This window comes from Sorex araneus, chromosome 4 (genome assembly GCF_027595985.1).
Source record: "Sorex araneus isolate mSorAra2 chromosome 4, mSorAra2.pri, whole genome shotgun sequence".
Lineage (NCBI taxonomy): Eukaryota > Metazoa > Chordata > Mammalia > Eulipotyphla > Soricidae > Sorex > Sorex araneus.
The window spans coordinates 123,684,378-123,705,981 of NC_073305.1; the positions used below are offsets into that span (position 1 = coordinate 123,684,378).

At 40.8% G+C, this 21,604-nt stretch overlaps 1 protein-coding gene across 5 annotated transcripts in view; it reads left to right on the forward strand.

The window, feature by feature from the left end:
* KLHL32 (kelch like family member 32) overlaps window positions 1–21,604 on the forward strand; it is a 226,852-nt gene that overhangs the window by 143,053 nt on the left and 62,195 nt on the right. For 3 of the 5 annotated variants that reach the window (XM_055136574.1, XM_055136569.1, XM_055136570.1), the window contains exon 6: window positions 12,008–12,223. The exons of 1 other annotated variant lie outside the window; for it this stretch is intronic. In XM_055136574.1, coding sequence (XP_054992549.1) covers window positions 12,008–12,223 — 216 coding nt within the window. Of the gene's footprint in view, window positions 1–12,007; window positions 12,224–21,604 lie in introns of those variants that run through there. One more of the 5 variants, XM_055136573.1, reaches the window with a different exon arrangement.

Genomic DNA, 21,604 nt, shown 5'->3' on the forward strand with positions numbered 1-21,604 from the left:
AAAATAGCTACTGTATATTGAGTGCCTGCATATGAATTTGGGGAATCCTTATTACAGAACACTTTCTCCATTCTCAGATGAAAGAATTGGGGGGGTTCACCACTTGCTGAGACCATCCTGATGAGTTGGCTTTATACCGTGCTTTTTCTACGGTTCCAACGTAAAGATGCAACAGTTCTTTATCCCCTTAACTTACAAACTAGTAAAGATAATATAAAATTATAATCCTAAATAAATATGCGCAGTCAGTTGAAGTAATAATTTTTCTAGGTCATGAAGAATAAACATCAATGTATCTGGCAGGTATTGGCAACCTTAAAAAGTAGAGTACAGTTATATAAAAAATGATAGAAGTTGCTAACATTCTCGGTAAATTTTGCAGAGGTTTCCCCATCAGTACTCAAGAGCCCAGGGAACAACTCCCAGTGATACCTGCCTAGCAGTGTGATTCTGGGGTTCAGTAGAGCCACACTGCTGGTGCACAGAAGGCACCAAAGTTATGCCCAGTGCTAATTCAGTGGAGAGCTGAGCAGTGCCTGGGATTGAACTTGGCACCCAGAACAATCCAGGCATGTGTTTCAACCTCAAGTGCTATCTCCGTGGCTTCTTTAGAAATCATATTGAAAATAATTTTATGGATTACATCTTACAACATAAGTTAATTTGTTATTTAGCAAATTAAATGTTTAGCAAATTAGAGTATGTTTAGAGGAACTGGAGCATCTATTTCACACTAAATTAAGAAATCAAGTCAAAGTTCAAGGTTTCTCATCTTTTGTTGTTGTTTGGGTGGGGGTCACCATATCTGGCAGTGCTCAGGGCTAACTCTTGGCTCTGCACTCAGAAATCAGTCCTGGCAGGCTCAGGGATCATTTGGAGAGCCGGGGATTTAAACCAGGTTGGCTGCATGCAAGGCAGGCACTCTACACACAGTACCTTTAATCTGGCCTCAAGGTCTGATTTTCTTGTGACCTACCTATTGTCCATTAATCAAAACTAGCAAAGATAGAGGAAGGTTTTTTGGTTTTTTTAAAATTTTTTTGTGGGGGGGTCACACCCGGCAATGCACAGGGGTCACTCCTGGCTCTGCACTCAGGAATTACCCCTGGCAGTGGTCAGGGGACCATATGGGATGCTGGGAATTGAACCCGGGTCGGCTGCATGCTAGGCAAACGCTCTACCCGCTGTGCTATTACTCCAACCCCCCGATAGAGGAAGTTTTAAAGCAGGAAATCCACAACTTTATGGGAAGAAAGTATGCAGCCGCTGACAAAGGGTTAAACAAATGTTACTGGTAACTCGGACTAACAATCAGAATAGGGACTGCTCTGTCCATCTAAAGTGAAATGGCTTTCTTAGGAAGTAGAATTTGATCATGGTTGCCCTCTTGAGAAGAGAAACAGCACTTGTAACACTGAACATCAACAGTAAACCTGTCCTTAAATGTTTCACAGATAATACTCAAGAAATAATATAGTTCTCATGATCCAGAGGAAAATCCTGAAAGTTTAGCTCTACTCAATAATATTTGATGTATTTTAGCGACACTAGGAATATTTATGTATTTCCAGTTTGTCACGACTACCAAGAGAACAGTTGATATTTTTAAAAGACATTCTGGTAAGATAAAAAATATCCAGCACATAATGTTAGAAGAGGGGCTAGAGCAATAGCACAGCTGGTAGGGCATTTGCCTTGCACGCAGCCAACCCAACATCCCATATGGTCCCCTGAGCACCACCAGAGTAACCCCTGTGCAGAGCCAGGAGTAACCCCTGTGCATCGCCAAAGCCGAATATGACCCAAAAAACAACAACAACAACAACAACAACAACAAAAAACACGAAAAACCATAACGTCAGAAGACTCAAGAAGTCAGGCCTGATAGAAATGGCAGAAAGTGGGCATCCACCCTATTTTCCAATTGTATGAGAAACCTGATGTTTCATTTGATGCAACAGGGAATTTCTTAAGTAGTGATAAAATATTTGAGAGCACATGTCTCAGTTAATTGTGGGAGAGCTGTTCATATGCCCAGTTGTCAAAACATACCTATAACCAAGCTATCATCTCATTTCTCCTGAAAAGACAAGGGTGTATCATCTCATAACTTGTTGTTTTTTTTTCACTTGTAATACAACAAATATTTTTCATTTGAAATGTGTGATAGAAAGCATTGGGCTGGAGCGATAGCACAGTGGGTAGTGTTTGCCTTGCATGTGGCCAACCCAGGTTCAATTCCTCCATCCCTCTCAGAGAGCCCGGCAAGCTATCAAGAGTATCTCGCCCACATGGCAGAGCCTGGCAAGCTACTCATAGCGTATTCCATGTGCCAAAAACAGTAACAAGTCTCACAGTGGAGATGTTACTGGTGCCCGCTCGAGCAAATCGATGAGCAAGGGGATGGCAGTGATACAGTGTCAGTGATAGAAAGCATTATGAATGGCATGGCACAAAGGACATCAGGGACACTTTTACTAGTTGGGAGACTCATGCATTAATAGCTTGGATACAAATTATTTGGTATGTGACAGGAGGCTTGAAGTGGGAAGCATTAAGATTCAGTGACGAGAGCTTCATATTTTCTGTTTGACTTGGTCTCTGAAAACAGCTAATCCAAATGAGTCTGAATGACACTCTTTCAGGGACTGACTTAAATCTGCTCTAAATGATAAAATAAAGTAAATCTCCTATGATCTTTCCCCCTCACTATAACTGCTTGTTTAATTGGGATATTGAGAGTAATCTGACCAGTCACTGTGCTACAGATGAGAACCACCAGGTACCATCATGAAAGTCAACATTGGCCCCCTGGTTGATAAAAGTGGTGAAAAGGCCAAAGTATTTACCCCCGGCCCCCAAACGTCTGGTACCATTTCTCACAAAGATAATTACTTGAATAAAACTTAAAGCAAGACAGTATTTTCCTTTCCCATGCTTTCTTCCCTTGCATATTTACCAGTGAATCTGGGGAATAAGCAGCTTAATGATCTAATTAGAAGAACAAGCCATACAGGAAGACTGAATTTGAAGAATATTCAAAGTGAAAAACTGCATTACACTCTGAAAACTGGCATTTCTTCCATAACTAAGTATCGTATTGGGGCACATTTTATAGCTTTTCTTTTGTTATTTAACTTGTCATTTATACTATAAGAAGCAAATAGAATGGAAAAGAGAAGTCAAATAGCCCTAAACCAAAAGAAAATAAATAGTATTTTAAGATATTCCCTGAAGAACAACAATGTATGCACTATAATTCTGAATAGAAACTAAATTTCAAGTGAGAGGAGTGTGACTAAGTGAAATACTTTTTTTCTTCCCAGAAAAAGAAGAGATTTTCTTTTTACTCTAGATTTTCTTGTTACTGATGTATAATTTCCATTTAAAAACACTGCCTTTAGTTAGGTACTTGGACTTTTAGCTTACAAAATATAAGAGAAAGGATACAATCATGTAATTAGGAGAAAGCATTATTTGAAAATTTGCCTTAATCAGAATAGTTATCTGATAGAGGAAATAATTCTCTTTGGACTGAAAAAAAAATGGAGACTAGATTGATTTTTTTCATAGAAGAGCCCTTATAGTGCACTTGTCTATTAACATTTTCCGCTCTAGTCATTATTATAATTTTTCTCTCTTAGAAAACTCAATGCCCACTGGCCTTGCCTTTGTATATATGCATAAAAAGGACTAGAAAAAATGGTGCATGAGATAGATATGTGGAAGAAAATAGTATGAAAATGTCCTGATTTGGACAATGTTCACAATTAGATATAGTATAAAGACATGATTTTTTTTTTTTTGCTTTTTGGGTCACACCTGGTGATGCACAGGGGTTACTCCTGGCTCTTCACTCAGGAATTACTACTGGCGGTGCTCAGGGGACCATATGGGATGCTGGGATTCGAACCCAGGTTGGCCAAGTGCAAGGCAAACGCGCTACCTGCTTTTATGGTATCGCTCCAGCTGCAAGACATGATCTATTTTTGTTCCTGCTGTTATAAGTAAACAGAAGGAACTTATGGGTACTCCTTCATTATTGTATTACATTCATATGTATTCGGCATTTTCTTCCTGCCAAATACAAAGCACCTGCCAGTATCTGTGGCAGTTACCGCCATGGAAACTGGATTTGAATTTGGTAGATAGTTCCATGATTAAAAGGCGTACACTTTGATATGTGCTATGCTAGACCTCTGCAGAAGTGGAGACATGAAAGGGGGTATAGTCTGTTGTTCTTGAATCAAAAAATCTGATGAGATGAAAAGTATCAGTTTATTAAACAAGAGTGGCTGGAGCCTATATCATATATCAGGCATTGTTTTAAGCATTAGTGATAGAGCAGACTAAAAAAGACATGTCCTTCCTTAAAAATGATGTATGGGTCAAAGAGATAGTAGAATAGATAAGATACTTGCCTTGTATGTACCCAATGTGGATTTGATCCCTGGCACCACATACGGTCCCCTGAGTCCCGCCAGGAGTGATCCCAGAGTATAGAGGCAGGAATGAGCAATGAGCATGGCTGGGTGTGACCTAAACTCCCTGCTACAACAAAAAAGAAATAAAAAAAGTCAAAAGAAATTATTTACTGGGAACTCAAGGAAGTGGACAAACATATAAGATTAAGTAAATTAGGAAGAAAATTGCAGATAGTGATGTATTTAAAAAGAATAAAATCCTCGGCACTACTTGTGGTCCCTTGAGCACCACCACCATTTGTGATCCCTGAGCATGGATCCAGGAGCACAGGCAGGTGTGATCCCAATGCACAAAATTGAAAAAATAAACAACTAAGATGGAATGACATGATAATTATTCATGCGCCTCATAAGTGCTTGGTGCTTCACCTAAGTGTACAAACACTGGCTCATGGCCACGGCCAGGTATACACAAGCATGAAAACTGAAGTGCACAAGCACTGGTGAGCACTGCAAAGAAGGCGTGAGGGCACTCTGGCCAGGAATGTGATGTCTCTGGTGAGCAGGTATGATAAAAATTGCAGCCACTCCCAGAACACACTACAACCAGAATGTTATGTGTGACCCCCCACCCCAGCAAGCACTCTGGGCGGGTGTGTGAGCACCATGATCTGACATGCAACTCTCAGTGTGCACCACAGCCAAACCTGTGTGATCTTTGGTCATCTCAGTAGCAGCAGAGAAACCAGGGAGCACATCCCTAGAGAGTGGTGGGGTTACAGAGGGGGATATTCCCGAGAGGAAGCAGCATGTGTAAAATTCCAATGGGTGAGGAATCACATTTTTAAATGAGTGAGTCCTTCTTTTCTGCATCATCCCCTGGCATGTCACAGACAGCTGAGCCGTTGGGAGGGCACTCAGCACATATGGGTGGCCCTGGGGATAGAACTAGCAGCTTCACACTTGTGAGGTAGACACGTTTCATCATTGAGGCATTCCCTGAGCCCCATCGTAATTTCTATTTTAAAATGTATGTGTTTGGCCAGAGATGGCACAGGCATTAAGGTTCTGGTTTGGCATGCCTGCCATCCATAGTTTAATCCCCAGCACCACATAGTCCCCTAGCCTCAGCATAAAACTGGGTGTAACTTCCAAGCTGCCAGTTGTGACCCCATACCCCTCCCCAAATAAAACAAATAAAATATAGGCTTTATTATTATTCTTATATCCTAGTTCTCCCTCTCAGAGAACCTGGCAAGGTACCGAGAGTATCCTGCCCGCATGGCAGAGCCCAAGCTCTCCGTGGTGTATTCGATATGCCAAATACAGTAACAATGATGGGTCTCTTTTCTCTTACCCTGAATAGAGCCTCCAATGTGGTACCGTTGGGAAGAATGAGTAAAGAGAGGCTACTAAAAACTCAGGGCTAGGATGAATGGAGATGTTACTGGCGCCTGCTTGAGCAAATCGATGATCAACGGGATGATAGTGATACAGTGATTATTATTCAAGTATGAGGAAAACAGATTCTGAGAGATATCATTGAAAATTTTGATTTACTCTCACCATTTCCACCAAGAAGGGACGTGGCCTGTTGGGACCACAAGGGAAAGCCCCAGAATCTGTTAGAAGATAAAGGAGCAAAGGTAACGTGTAAGCAGGAGTCTTTATTGTACCTTATGAAAAGGCAAGAAAGGCAGGGCAAAAATGTTTATGCCTTGCTATTCAGAATAGATTATGCAGGCACTATGGCAGATATATCTGTCTCTAGTTGTCTGGTACTTATTCCTGGGATGACTTAGCCAGAAGAAAATGGCCCCTGGAGTATGGGCGTGAGATAGTGGTTCAGAACGTGGACCTGAGATTGATTCATTTGCATGTATAAGGGTACACTGACAGGTAAGTTTTTTGGTATCTCTGAACAATGTCTCTGCCCTATCAATGAGGCCCCAGATGCCAGAACATCAAGGCTAGAACACCAATGCCAGAATATTACAGAAAAGAGAAAACATGCTTCTGTTCCTATCCCACCCTTTACCAAGTCAGAATTGCTTTCCCTTCAGCATCAACCCCAGGTGTGTGTTCTCAAGGCCATGTTCACTAACTTTCCAGGGCACCGCTAACAGCTTCTTATGGGTTACATTTTCCCAATTTTTTGTAATAAATGGGTAATAATTCAAACCTTAGTTCACTATTTGACCGAAGGTTATGGCCAGTGGTATTTAGGCTGAACTTGAACCAGTTCTCCCTGATTCTAGGGACCTTGCCCTTTCGCTGGTCTGTCCTATCACTGAATGCAATTATTAGCTGATATGTAAAAGAATTCTTTCAAGAGAACCTAGAAGTACACAATGAAAACATTAATAATGATTATCTCTGCATGGTGAAATATGAATGGTTTTTGTTTTCTTTTCCATACTTTGTATTTTCTGAGTTCTATAAAATGAACACTTATTACTTTTTTTTCTAACCCGAAACATAATGGCACTATGTCCGTAATAGTTATGTTTTATTTTTTGCATCATAGTGTTATCTGTGGCCACTTAATGCATTTTAACCATTGCTTCACACCTCCTCCCATCACATTGATGGAAAGTCTTAAAAAGCAGTATCTTGGGTGATTATTTCGCTTATGTATAATCTTAGCCTAAAAGACAGAAATGATTTTGCTTAAAGCCCACAAAGCCTAACAGGAAGGAGGCTTGAGAATAGTGTCATCCTGACCTCAATGCAGGTGCTTTGACTTTCTTTCTTTCTTCAGCTCTGCTTTATAACAGTTTAACTTCAGAGGTGCGAAGTATGCAAGGGGAGGGGAGTGGAAACCTTTGACATGTGTAGAAAGCACTGGAGATCTGGGAAAATTATGTTTCTTAAATAGAAGAGGGACTGGAGCGATAGCACAGTGGGTAGAGTGTTTGCCTTGCACGTGGCCGACCCAGATTCCATTCCTCCACCCCTCTCAGAGAGCCTGGCAAGCTACTGAGAGTATCCCGCTCACACAGCAGAGCCTGGCAAGCTACCCGTGGCGTATTCGATATGTCAAAAATGATAACAACAAGTCTCACAATGGAGACATTACTGGTGTCCACTCGAGCAAAACAATGAAGTACAGGACTACAATGCTGCCCAATGCTAAGTACAAGAGATGAAAGGTAGGGATAGGAAGCATACTTTTAAATGATGGTTTCCTTGTATGTGATTATGTGTCAGATCAGTTCTCTGTTGCATATATATATATATATATATATATATATATATATATATATATTGCTTTTTGTGTCACATCCCGCAATGCACAGAGGTAACTCCTGGCTCATGTACTCAGGAATTACTCCTGGCGGTGCTTGGGGACCATATGGGATGCTGGGAAATGAACCCGGGTTGGTTGAGTACAAGGCAAAAGCCTTACCTGCTATGCTATCGATCCAGCCCCGTCTGTTGCTTTTTTTTTGGTTAGTTATTGACATTTGTCCACTTAGCTCTTTTAGTGTTCCAGTAATATGAAATGTTTTGTGAGATTGGGTTTGGCGGTTATATAAAATCCTTAGGATGTGAAAATATTTCTGCACTATGGAAGAAAGCATTAAGTAATTGCCTTTGTAAGAAGCACAGCAGAGAATAAGCACAATGTTTAAAGTCTTCCATTAAGAATAGCAAATTATCTGGTTCTCTGTAGTTTTGAATTGGCCTGCTCTTGAGGTGCAGGCTTCTATTTTTTTTAATAATGTAGGAGTACTGCTATTTATTCAGCCATTAAGCTGATTGAATTGAGCATAAACTCCACATTGCTTTTTTTAAAATTCTATTCTAAATGTTGTCTTAATTTTATTATTATTCCCCCCCCCCTTTTTTTATTCACTGTGAGATACAGCTACAAAGCTTTCATGTTTGAGCTTTGGTCGTACAATCATCAAACACCCATCCCTTCACCAGTGCACACTTTCCACCACCAAAATCCCCAGCATCCCCAACCCCCGCCTCGTTTCAACCCTTTCCCTGCTTATGTGGCAGACAGTTTCTTCCATACCCTTTCTCTACTTTGGTTACATTCGATAATATTTCGACACAGTCTCACTACCACTCAAACCTGCCAAAAAACCAGTGCTAGATGATTTGTTTTGTATTGCTTGTTATGAATAGAATATGATGTCCAGGAAATTCTGTGCCATTCTCTTCCAGGAGCTTTAGTTTATAGTCTCTGTCTGGGTCTTGGCCATTGATAAGATTACATGGCAGCAGGGGCAGTTTGTGGGTGTGACTGCCAAGCTTCTGGAAAACTAAGGACTCGGGGGGAGGAAGCCCAGTCTCAATCCAAGTGGGCTTGGAGATCTCAGTCACGGGATCCCGCCTATATGGGTTTTCCTGCTGGTCCAGGTGAGGTTCATCCTGTTTTGGGTGAGGCTTGTCCGAGCATGTGGAGAGTGGTCTTGGGCAAGGCGGTGGTTGGGTTCTGGAGATTTTTGGCTGCTAGGGTTCTGTTTGGGGTAGGGATGGAAACTCAACCTGCCACCCCCTCTGAGGTGACCGGTGATGACAGCCTGGTGCAGGGTAAGGGCATTCTGTGGCACTATCTCCTGGGAGCTTTAGTTTATAGTCTCTAGGTCTTGGCCATTGATAAGATTACATGGCGCCAAGGGCAATTTGTGGGTGTGACTACCAAGCTTCTGGAAAACTGGGGACCTGGTGGGGGAGGAGGCCCAGTCCCAATCCAAGCGAACCTGGGGCTCTCAGTCATGGGTTCCCACCTACCTTTGTTCTCTAAGCCCTAACTGCATCTTTTGATCTCTTTCGAGATTTATGGTTCTTTGAAATAAGGCCAATAAATGAGCTTTTATAGCTGAGCCAGAGGTGTTTTGTGGGTGTGTCTCCCACATACCTAACTTTTGGCTATTTAATTCTTGGTAAACTTGGCCCCAAGTTATTTGTTAGGATCTGTCCAAAGGCACACAGCAATTTTGGGGTACCTAGGAGTCTGAAGGCCTCATCAGGCTGCTGATGTACTTGCCCCACAGGTACAGGTTTACCTGCTAGCAGCACTGTATTCCCTTAGGCTTCTATTATTAAAAACACAAGGTTATTTTCCTATTCTTTCTTTCTTTCTTTCTTTCTTTCTTTCTTTCTTTCTTTCTTTCTTTCTTTCTTTCTTTCTTTCTTTCTTTCTTTCTTTCTTTCTTTCTTTCTTTCTTTCTTTCTTTCTTTCTTTCTTGATTTTTGGGTCACACCCAGCTATGCACAGGGATTACTCCTGGCTCTGCACTCAGGAATTACTCCTGGCAGTGCTCAGGGGACCATATGGGATGCTTGGAATTGAACCCGGGTCTACTGCGTGCAAGGCAATTGCCCTACCCGCTGTGCTATCGTTCCAGCCCCCTATAAAGTACTTTATACAGAATATTTGATTGCAGCTACATAATCCAACCCCAAACTCATGCTTGTAGGCACCTTTCTGGCAAGAGAACAAATGGAAAAAAACTGTCTCAAATTCTACTTATTCAAACAGAAAGAGTTGAAGTTTCTGTTTCTGTAGATGCACAATTTTTCCTATTTGCTGCCATGCTGGGAAACTGTGGAGTAATTTTGTGGGACATTGAAATTGCAGTCAAGTCCCTAAGCATTTAAACTTACTTTATAGATGTATTGGTAAGAAATGAAATTATTAAGTTTGCTTTGTAAGCTCCATATGCAAGGATTATATTCTGTTTCTTCCCAGATAAAAATTTACCAATACAGGAAAACAAATTTGCAGAATACACTAAAACATTATTAGTAAAAATTGGTTCTTGAGTCAGAAATTTTCACTATTCCTTTGATAAAATTTGCTGAATGGGAATCCAGGATTGATTAAACAGCTATGGAGAAACTCTTAGATGTTTGAGTTGTAATCATTTTTAGTGGTCATCTGTGGTAAACTTCATTTTAAAGATAAGCATTTATTTTTTTTCCAATTGTGTTGGCAAAGTTCTTTATAGCTGAGTCCTGAAGTCTTATTACTTGACTCCTTTAGGAATATAATTAAAGTGTCACTTCCTGTCCAAAGAAATGGAATCTAAACTGAAAAAGCTAGCTGTGATGATGATGATGATGCAGTTGTGACTCTGAAAACCGTGTTTAAAATTTTTTCTTATTATCCTCTTTATAACAGCTTTAGAAATTGCTACATAGAACATTGTCCAAAATAATTGGAACTACATAGGTATTTAAAACATTTCTAGAAGCTTCTTTAAAAAAGAGAAGGGAAATAGTGAAATTGATGACTTTAACCTGTTATGTCCCAAATAATATCATTTTACCATATACTCAATATAAAAATTATTAGTGTCAGAATCATTTCTTTTTATTATTCTTTGTATTTGACATATATTTACTACTTAGAGCACATCTCAATTAAATGAGTCACATTTCAAGACATCAATAGCAACATGTAGCTAGTGGTTGCCAAGTTGATTTAGAACATGTTCCTTTAGATGTTCACCTATTATAGAAACAAAAATATTAGACTATAAATACCATAGACAGAATCCCTAATGCTTTTATATAACATAAAAAATGGAAACATATGTTGCAAATTAAATAGATTGTAAAGTTAGCTAATTTAATGAACTTCTGCATTCCCGACAAGTTTGGAAAGTATTACTCATACAGTAGTAATTATAAGTTAAACATGAGGAAAAACTAAGACTTGACTCGCGCTCGTACTTGAAATAGGCAAATTTTCTATCAACAAACTTATTACACCCACTCTGATTCTTGCAAATTACCAGCATTGAAGGGGACAGTGGTTTCAGTGGGCAATGAAGAGTCCTAGCTATGAGTTTGAGATCTTGTAGAGAAGGATGAAATCCCCACCTTCCCCGCTAATGAAGCATTGCTGCAGAAACTGAAAAACAGGGAAATTGCAAACTACATTTTTCAGACTAACAAGAAAACAGACTATTACAAATCATCTATCTCCAATAACAATTGAGAACTATGCAGGACACAAATCTTTTTTTGTGAGGTGTCTTTATTTCCTGAAACCTTAGATATGAACTTCTGTCTTTTAATATCATTAAGTAAGGATGGGTGCTGTTTTTTTTCTCTTAAGTGAAAGTTTTGGAAAATTAGTAGGGTCAGTGTATCTTCACATAGTTTGTGTGATTTAATTTTGAATCTTCCTTTACCTGTTCTTACAAGAACGTAGAAACTTTGCACCTGAGAGCTACTAAAACCAGGGAAGGATAACGGGGGCGGGGGGCGGGGGGGTGGGGGGGGTTGGAATCCTGAGTGAAATGCAAAGTAACATCTGGTAACATCTGGTCAGTACAACTAGTACCCCCATTCAATTCCTTTATTCAGAAGTCTGAGCATTTAGGTTTTACAAAGGAGCAGCCCTTGTGGGGAAATGATGGATTGTGGTGAGACTGTTCTCTGCCCTGGGCTGCCTCAGGGCTCTGTTCCACATTCTCAGTGGAGTCCAGCCCCATTTCTCTCGCTCCTGTCAGGCAAACTTGAGTCGTACATTAGAATTTCTTTCTTACTCTTTCTTGGATTGATTACTAAGAGACCTTTTTTCCCCCCTCTCATTTTTATATTTTGGCATCCAGGAATTAAATAGTTTTAATTACTTGGATCTGTACAGAATTGCGGACCTTTTTAACCTCACTTTGTTGGAGAAAGCCGTGATTGACTTCTTGGTGAAACATCTCTCAGAACTGCTGAAGAGTCGCCCAGAAGATGTCCTGACGCTTCCTTATTGTCTGCTTCAGGAGGTCCTGAAGAGTGACCGCTTGACCTCGCTCAGTGAAGAGCAGATCTGGCAGGTAAGGGTGCTGCCTGTGTCCTCTCCTGGCTCATGGAGAAGGCATGAACTGACTGAAAATAAAAGGGTTGAGTCATAAGGGACAGGAATTTGTGTCTGTTTAGACCTCTTTGGGGGAAGCAGTTTACATATGGTATTCCTGGCTGGACAGAAAAAAAAAAGGGAGAACATGAGCTTCAGAGAACATGGAAATGAGAACCTTAGCCTGTTCAACTTGACAGAGAATCCCAGGGGTGACAATCATGAGACCCTCAATAGGATTTCCTTCACCTACATCTAAGGTGGTTCCACAAGGAAGAGTCAAAGTCCCCCCTCTTTCTCTAATTAAAGTAGTTTTGGAAAGAGTATATGAAAAGAATGGATGATAAGTGGTATTGATGCACATAGCATTTCAGATCAATGGCATTTCAGAGAGATAGTATAGGAGATCAGGGGATAGCTTGCCCTGCACTCAATGACCTGGTGAGATCTATGGCACTGCATATGGTACCTCAGCACAGTCAGGAATGGCTCCTGAGCAATGCAGGATGTAGCCCACGTCAGAATCCCTTTCCTACACCCAAAATAAAATGACCAACGGAACCCAAACAAGAAATAATCCAATGCCAAAAAATGTGCTTTTCTTGTCATTCAGAAACTTCCTTTGTTGTAGCAGAGAGTGGCTACATGAATGAAATCAAGCACTTCTTGTACCACAGTGGGAAAGAGTCTCTCTCCCTAGTTTATTCTGCATTCACTGCTATTTTCCTAAGCCTGGCTTTTTGCCTACCATAGCATTCTTTTAGAAGATTTTTTGTCTCGGGGATGAGAGGGATTGTGTGTTTGTGTGTGTGTGTGTGTGTGTGTTCAAATTGATTGTTAATTTAAGTTTTTTCTAGTATTCCCTTGTGGTTATCCTTGAACAATTCGCTGGGTGTTTTTGGAAAATAGAGTCTATATTTCCCCCTTTTTCTACATTGTCTGACTCACTCACTGAAGCACTGACTATCTTGTTGCTTTTTGAGGTCATATCGCCAAGATTTCACAGGCATGAATAAAAAAGAATTATATACAGTATGACAGTATACAGTGGAATTTATAAGTCTACCTCAACAGGTTGATAATTTCTCTAATACCCTTCTTCCTTATTTCTTTCTTCACCACACTCTCCCTTTCTTTTTGTTGTTGTGGATCATAACATTCAACTGTGTTATTCAGATGCTTGGTTTTGTTGCTCACCATGGGTTGCATACTAGATGTCATTGTCCCAGAGGTCCCACACTCTTATGACACTGAGAGTCATAAACTTCAATGCCATAAGATTGCACTTGGGATGTGGCCAGGACAAAGGATCAAATTCTCATGCCTGCAAGGAAGGGGTACGATACCACTGAATGACATAGCCAGGCCCTCTTGGTCTTACTTTTCCCAGCAACCTTTTAGGCCAGCAATGTGGCTAGGCAGTCAGTGGAAAACAGTCCTCGAATCTCTGAAATGTGTGAGACGCTGAATTTAGAGCATCCAGGACACATGATTCCTGACTTTGCAGATTTACTGACTTGTTGCACAGGCCTGAAAGATAACTGCCATCAGTTCCATTTTTCTAGAGAAACACCACGAGACCTCAATGCCTTACCCAGGGTCATGAAGCAGACAGTGATCATATCCCAGTGAGCTGATTCCACATTATCTTGACAAACTCTAAAGAGATTTTTCAAAAGCCATATGCATTTTGTTTTCTTCTCAGGTATTTCAGGAAATGGTCACATGTATTGCTGAGAATGGGTTTTTGATATACATTTAATTACCGGTGATTCTCTCCTGCAAACAACAATTATTCTCATTTTTGGTCAACTTCAAGTGGGAAAAGCCAAAATTGTCATCAGTTCCTAAGAGGAACAACTAAGACTTGATATTCATTGTGTATTTAATTATTTCTAGCAGAATTGAGAGAGATCTGAACTGTCCGTCCTTGTGGCGTCTCTTCCTCTTTGTGGCACCGTGGAAAGCTTTGCCCGAGATTGATATGGCAGTGTACAAATGTCTGCATATTCCTTAATTTTGTACTGTATGTTTAAGAGTCATCATAGTTGTCTCTCCAAAGGTAACTGCTACTGTAATATTGATATTTAAAATGTAGATGATTAAAATACATTACGAGATTGTAATGTAGATATATTTTTTCTGCTTCAGGGAATTTTTTTATACCTACCCTCAAAAAAGAATTAAAAGATTCACATAAATATGATCAATTTAGGCATTCAGCAGGCAATAAGAAACTGTTTTTGTTCTATCTTAGTAAATAAGTAATTCCCTCATACTCAATCCCATCGAGAAAAATCAAATCAGACCAGCTATATTGCCTCAAGTATAGTTAAGTTCATCATTTTTGCTGAGGTTATACTAGTAATGCAATATACCATGGAAGAATCTAATATTCTGCCCAGGGTGAGGATTGGGTATGCCAGAGGATTAGTGTCAGGGTGCTTTATAGAAGTGAGACTTGATGGACAGGCTGGAGACAGATCTACAGAATCTCATTAAATTGCTGAATTGTTCATTACGGAACGTTCTCACTGTAATAAAGTGCTCATTGACTTTGACAAATCCCCATCCCATGCCTTAAAGAAGAACAGTGAAGCAAGCAGTGTTGGGGAGGAGAAAGGAAATTGGCACAAAGTAGGTCAGGTAATAGAAAAGCGGATGGAAGGTTAGAGTTATTTGATTAATATTTGCAACCAGTAAATTACCTGAGAGCCCAGTAAACACACACACACACACACACACACACACACACACACACACATACCACACACACACACATGACCACAGATACATGTTTTTACATGTGGCCCATCCACTCCCAGATAATGTCATCTGGACCTTTGCTTTCTTTGGTAAAAGATCTTACTTTCATGATTTATCAGACTTCACACTGTCTGGCCCTGCGTATGTGTCATAAGAATCTTCAATTCTCGGAATTGGAGAGAGGGTACCGCAGGAAGGACACTTGCCTTGTCTGTACTCTCCTGGGTTTGATTACCGCCACCTCACATAGTCCCCCAAGCCCAGCCAGGAGTGATCTCTGATCACAGAGCCAGGCATAAGCGCTGAGCACAGCTAGCTCTACCCTCCCACCCAAAACAAGGTCGAAAAAAAAGTAGCTTCAAATCATCCTCATTGAAAAAACTTTTTTGGAGGGGGATACTTGGCAGTGCTTGAAGCTTTCCCCTGGTTCTTGTGCTCAGTGATCACCCCTAGAGTGATCAGGAAACTATATGTGGTACCAGGGATCAAACCCAGATTGGCTTTGTACAAGGCAAGTACCACCCCCACACACTGTCTCTCTAGCCCCCTGAACAAACTTCAAAAAAACCCCCAACTTTTCCTGAGGTTTCTTATCAGGCCCTTTTTCTGATAACAGGTGCTGTGGACCTTAATAGTCTATGGCTCTGGGCACCTGAGCAATCCCCCAGGATCCTGCCTTGAATCTATGCTCTTTTGGTTCCCCATCTGACCTTTTAAAAATTTTATCTTGTCTTTTCTTTCACAAAGGGCTTCTTCGACCTCCCTCGGCCTTTTCCTCTCCCTCCCATGGCTGTGCTCTATCCGCCAACTTCACTCTCTAGTCACAGGTGACAAGGAGGCTTGCAGCTCCCACACGCTTTGGTGAATTAGGAGATGGAAGTCCCCTAAAAAGTGTGAGGTTTTTCAAAGTTCACTTCAGTTCAGCAATTTTCTCTTATGTTTCAAGACCAGCAGTTTCTCAGGTTCCAGATAACAGATGCCAAACTGGGTATTGGGATCAAAGAGAGAAGACTAAAAATGAGCAAATCAGCCAAAGAGGAAACATGGGCATGAGGTCACTCGCATCCGTGACCTGACAAATCTCCACCAGTTTTATTTTGCTTTGGGGTTTTAGCTCTCTATCTTAGGATTTGGTTTCAGCTGGGTCCTGTTAAATTTCTTCAGTTATATTCAGCGTATGGCTTCGGACCACGGAGTGAAGTCCTGCTGCAAATTTAGAATAAAATAATGAAACAATTCCATACCACTCCCACATGCAGGGCCTGCATTCATTTTCCTAAGAGGCATGGGCTAATCCGTGTTCTTCTTATGCTTGTACATTCTCTGCCTTTTTGACCTCAGATTCTCTTTCAACAGAATGAGAGGAAGATTGCTTTCCATGGGAGTATATTTTATAGTAGAAACCTGAACGTAATGTAAATTCTTGCATTTGGTGGAATAGGGAACAAGCACCGCGCCATCATGTTTTCCCTGCACCAACTAAATGCCTAAAACTGCTGACGTTCCAGGCAGATTTTCTAATTCCCGGGTTCCTTTTCCAGATCTCACCCCAAGTAGGAGGAGAGATCCTTTATTCCTTTAACTCATATTATTCTAGCTCTGAAACAGCAGATACAAGAAGGATATTTTTGAAATGAAAATAGTTTAACCTAAAAAATGCATATTTCTTGAATACTTGCTGTTTGTTCGAACCATATGAGCAGTTATATCCTAGGGTAAAATACTTTAAAAATATATATTAACATCATATATAAAATGATATTATATATTATATAAACACATACATTTTATAGATTTTCTTTAATTAAAGAACCATTTCTGGGTTCTTACGGCAGAGCCTGGCAAGCTACCTGTGGTGTACTCAATATGCCCAAAACAGTAACAACAACGATGGTCCTCATTTCCCTGATCCTGAAAGAGCCCTTAATATGCCATTGGGCTACACTAGCATGTGACAGGGACGAATGGAGACATTACTGGCGCCCGCTTGAGCAAATCGATGAACAACAGGATGACAGTGATACAGTGATAAAGAACCATGATTTACAAAGTTACTGATAGTTGAGTTTTAGGCACATAAAATTTCAACACTAATCCTGCCATCGGTATCAGCTTCCCTTTCTTCCATCCTCATCCCCACACCTCCCTTGCCGGTCATCTTAACAGACACATTACAAAGTTCTGGTGGGGATAAAAAGCTTTTTTTTTTTAACGTTTAATTATTCAGATAGACAGAGAGATGCAGATCAAAACAACCATGAGATACCACCTCACACCACAGAGACTAGCACACATCCAAAAGAACAAAAGCAACCGCTGTTGGAGAGGATGTGGGGAGAAAGGGACCCTTCTTCACTGCTGGTGGGAATGCCGACTGGTTCAGCCCTTCTGGAAAACAATTTGGACGACTCTCAAAAAATTAGATATTGAATTCCCATTTGACCCAGCAATACCACTGCTGGGAATATATCCCAGAGAGGCAAAAAAGTACAATCGAAACAACATCTGCACATGTATGTTCATCGCAGCACTGTTTACAATAGCCAGAATCTGGAAAAAACCCGAATGCCCCAGAACGGATGACTGGTTGAGGAAACTTTGGTACATCTATACAATGGAATACTATGCAGCTGTTAGAAAAAGGAGGTCAAGAATTTTGTAGTTAAGTGGATGGGCATGAAAAGTTTCATGCTGAGTGAAATGAGTCAGAAAGAGAGAGACAGACATAGAAAGATTGCACTCATCTATGGTATATAGAATAACAGAGTGGGAGACTAACACCCAAGAACTGTAGAAATAAGTACCAGGAGGTTGACTCCATGGCTTCGAGGCTGGCCTCACGTTCCGGGGAAAGGTCAACTCAGAGAAGCGATCACCAACTACATTGTAGTCGAAGGCCATGTGGGGGAAGGGAGTTGCGGGCTGAATGAGGGCTAGAGACTGAGCACAGCGGCCACTCAACACCTTTATTGCAAACCACAACAGCTAATTAGAGAGAGAGAACAGAAGGGAATGCCTTGCCACAGTGGCAGGGTGGGGTGGGGGGGAGATGGGATTGGGGAGGGTGGGAGGGACACTGGGTTTACGGGTGGTGGAGAATGGGCACTGGTGAAGGGATGGGTTCCCAAACTTTGTATGAGGGAAGTATAAGCACAAAAGTGTATAAATCTGTAACTGTACCCTCACGGTGATTCTCTAATTAAAAATAAAAAAAAATAATTGAAGGCACCTGAAAAAAAAAATTATTCAGATAGAGATGTTTAGTTTAGCTTTGTCTCTGATGAAGGCCAGTTTTGTTTTCCTTGGATTATTACTTTGTTAACTCTTTCTAGTGAAACAGTCTTATGGTTTTTATAGGAGAGTAGGATTTCCATGCTTTTCTTCCTTTTGAGTGGGGAATGTTCATGGACTGCCTGTTCCCCTCGGTGCCACTGGGTATGTGGCATAACCAGTGATGCTGAGGGGAGCATGCAATACATGGATGGCAGCCAAGCCTCGCACATGCAAAGCATGTGCTCTAATCCCTTGCACTATCTCCCCAGCCTTTTCTTCCTTTTCGACCTCGGATTGAAGGCACTTCCTTCTTATATCCTTGAGTCTGACTTTGCACTCCAGTGACGATCACTGATTTGATGTTAAACAAGATCAGACCTTAGCATGAAGTTTTCTTTATCCCTGTCCCATTGCAGTGTAGTATGGCAAAGAGGGACCATGTCATTTGATTTTGGGCCAAGGAACAATCCTGTTTACATTTGTCTGGGATTATACAACCCCAGAGGCAAAGGCTGAGCTGGCCTTGTTTGCACTGAGCATGGCCATGTTGTTCTCTTGCACTCTATAAATAATAAATAAAAATAATCATGCAGTTTTTATATTAAAATGTATTGAATAGGTAATAAGCTTTCCTACTATTCATAGAGAAGGCTGAATTTGTTCTAGCAAAATTGGTAAACAAAATGAGTTCAGCCTTTTTAAGTCTGTGTTTTCTCTCGTCTTTTGTTGGAAATGTGCTTCCATACATCATATTGTTCATAACATTCACTTTCTATCTCTAGAGACTTAAGTCACATATTGTTTAGAGTAGTCATCAACCTCAGATGAAGTAGTTTACTGACAAACCCCTCCTGGGCTTTTACCTACACCTAAAAACCACCCACACTATAGCTTTATTTAATCATTTCCTCAAAAGGAGTTCCAGAAGGTAAGTCTAAGCAAAAAACTATACTTTTAAAACTTGGAAAATAGAAACCCCATCCATGTACACCTACATTTTTTTGATAAATTGATTCAAATGCACAAAAAGCAAGCAAGTACTCAAAACAATACATATGAAAGACAACCCTATAATAATGCTTCATGTTTGCATGTGACTGCACAGATTATAACACACTTCAGCAATTAGTATTGCATTGCTCTCCTGTGGTATAAATGGTTTAAATGGTATAACTGAGCTAAAAATCAGACTCTTGTCTAAATCTTGCTTTCCTTCCACTTTGGTCTATATCTTCTAAATTGATAATAGAAGTTTAGCGATACCTTGGAAAGATGGACTATGAAGTATATCAAGCTTACCTTTAACTTTAAAAGATAATGGGAAGAGTTTGGCCATCTCTGTTCTCTGGTTAATGCCCACAGACCAAAAAGAAATGATGGCCAACTCTGCCAACACGTCTGTGTCATGTTACTAATTTTCTCTCTGTGCACATTGACATGTGCTTCGTTCATTTCAGGTGGTTGATTTTGAATTCCTACTCTCCTGGGTTATATCCTGATAAGTAAGTACTATAGCTGCCTGCTTTGTGATGAGTTCCAGGCAGTCAGTCAGCAGTGGTAAGGATTAGCATGATCTTGCATCCAGAGACCTCACAGAACCTGATGTAGAACATCTGATTGCTACTCTTTCCCACTATGCTGATTTTTCCCCCCAGTGAGGACTGACATATGTCATTATTTATTTAAAACATGCTAACTCTGGCACAGACCATTGGTGGCTCACACTTGGATGTGGCTTAATTAACACAAATTGCAGGGCTGATAGCATATTAATGATTTTTCTTGCTAATTTTGTACCTGATGAAATGATATGGATACATTAGAAAATGAAATTCTCCTCTTGGACATTTTATCCTCTCCTACTACCCTTTGCCTTTTCTTTATTGCTAATTCCTGTTCATTTTATATATTCTGTGAACATATTTGTAATTACTATAAATCTAAGTGTTTGAGTCCAAACTTCAAAGTAATTCTGACTTGAAGTCCAGGGGCCTAGCTCAGAGTTTGAAGCACATACTATACTTACACAAGAACCTGACTTTGGGTGCTGGAGAGATAAAACATGACTTAAGGCACATAAGTTGCTTGCCGCAGCGCTGGTTTAATCCGCAGCATCACATGCTTTCCCAAGCATCACCTGGTGAGAAGCCCCTGAGAACCACTGGGTGTGGCCCTTGAGATGACTAAGCACAACCATGGCATCCCCAGCACCAGATGACAAAAAGAACATGTATCCTTGGCTCCTAGCTTAAGCCATTGGGAAGGTATCATTAGGAAGAACCCAGGCCTCCTGAGGAGCAGCGCTTTATCACTGAATCCTAGTATTGAACTTTTCAGATGATTGGCTGCGTGTTCACAAAATATGTGTGGCCATGAGACACTTCCCCACCTCAGGCTGCTGTTGCTACCAAAAGATGCATGAAGGAGGGAACAGGGCCACCAAACTTGTTGGTGATCAGTCGCCATTAATTCCAATCTCTGTCCTGCCTTTTATTCCATTCTCCATGTGTGCCTATTCCAGTCTCACACTGCCCCTCACTCCCATCTCCTGCTTTCCCCCATGCTAGTCTCCCCACACCCAGTCTTGCTGCCATAGTCAAAAGTCCAATCTCCAAGGTTGGGGGTAGCAATTACACATAGGTGAGATGGCACAAAAGTGCATGTAAAGCCCCTCTCTTCCTTCCTGGGAACCTTCTTCTAAGACAAAGATCTCATCCTGCTAGGAGATCAGCTTAAGGGCAGAATTTCATCAAAGGGCATAATTTTCTTTCCTTAGTCCATAACCATTTAAACAGCTACCTTAAATTTACTTCTTAATAATCTTTCTAGTCATTTTGTATGGGCACAGTAAGGGATATATTAAGCTTAAAGGGTGGCTCTCCTGGGAACATCTCACTATAGATCCCGTTTGTAGATTTAACTTACAAATACAAAGTCCTCAGGCCAGATTAGTCCTTCCTAGCACTAGCAGGTTCCTTGTTCAGTCACTCCTTTCTGGGTTATGACAGAATTTGTCCGTGACTGTGCTCTCAACTTATTTTAAGTTTTATGGCGGTTGGCTTGTCCCGTTTCGATGCCAGGCTAGCTTACAGCTTGCCCTGGGTTCACACAGTCCCTTCTTCAGGAGCCTGGTTTTGGGATGCTAGGAACTAAGGGCAACCAAGGCTTAAGTCAAGTAAATATGACAGATGCCCAGGAGTACATATTATTTGAATATTTCATAACTCCCAAGTTACAAAAGCATAGCATCAACTGCCTTTCTATGTCTATACAAAAAGGCCATTGCTCTAAAGTAAACTATTCAAAGGACATACAGGAAAGA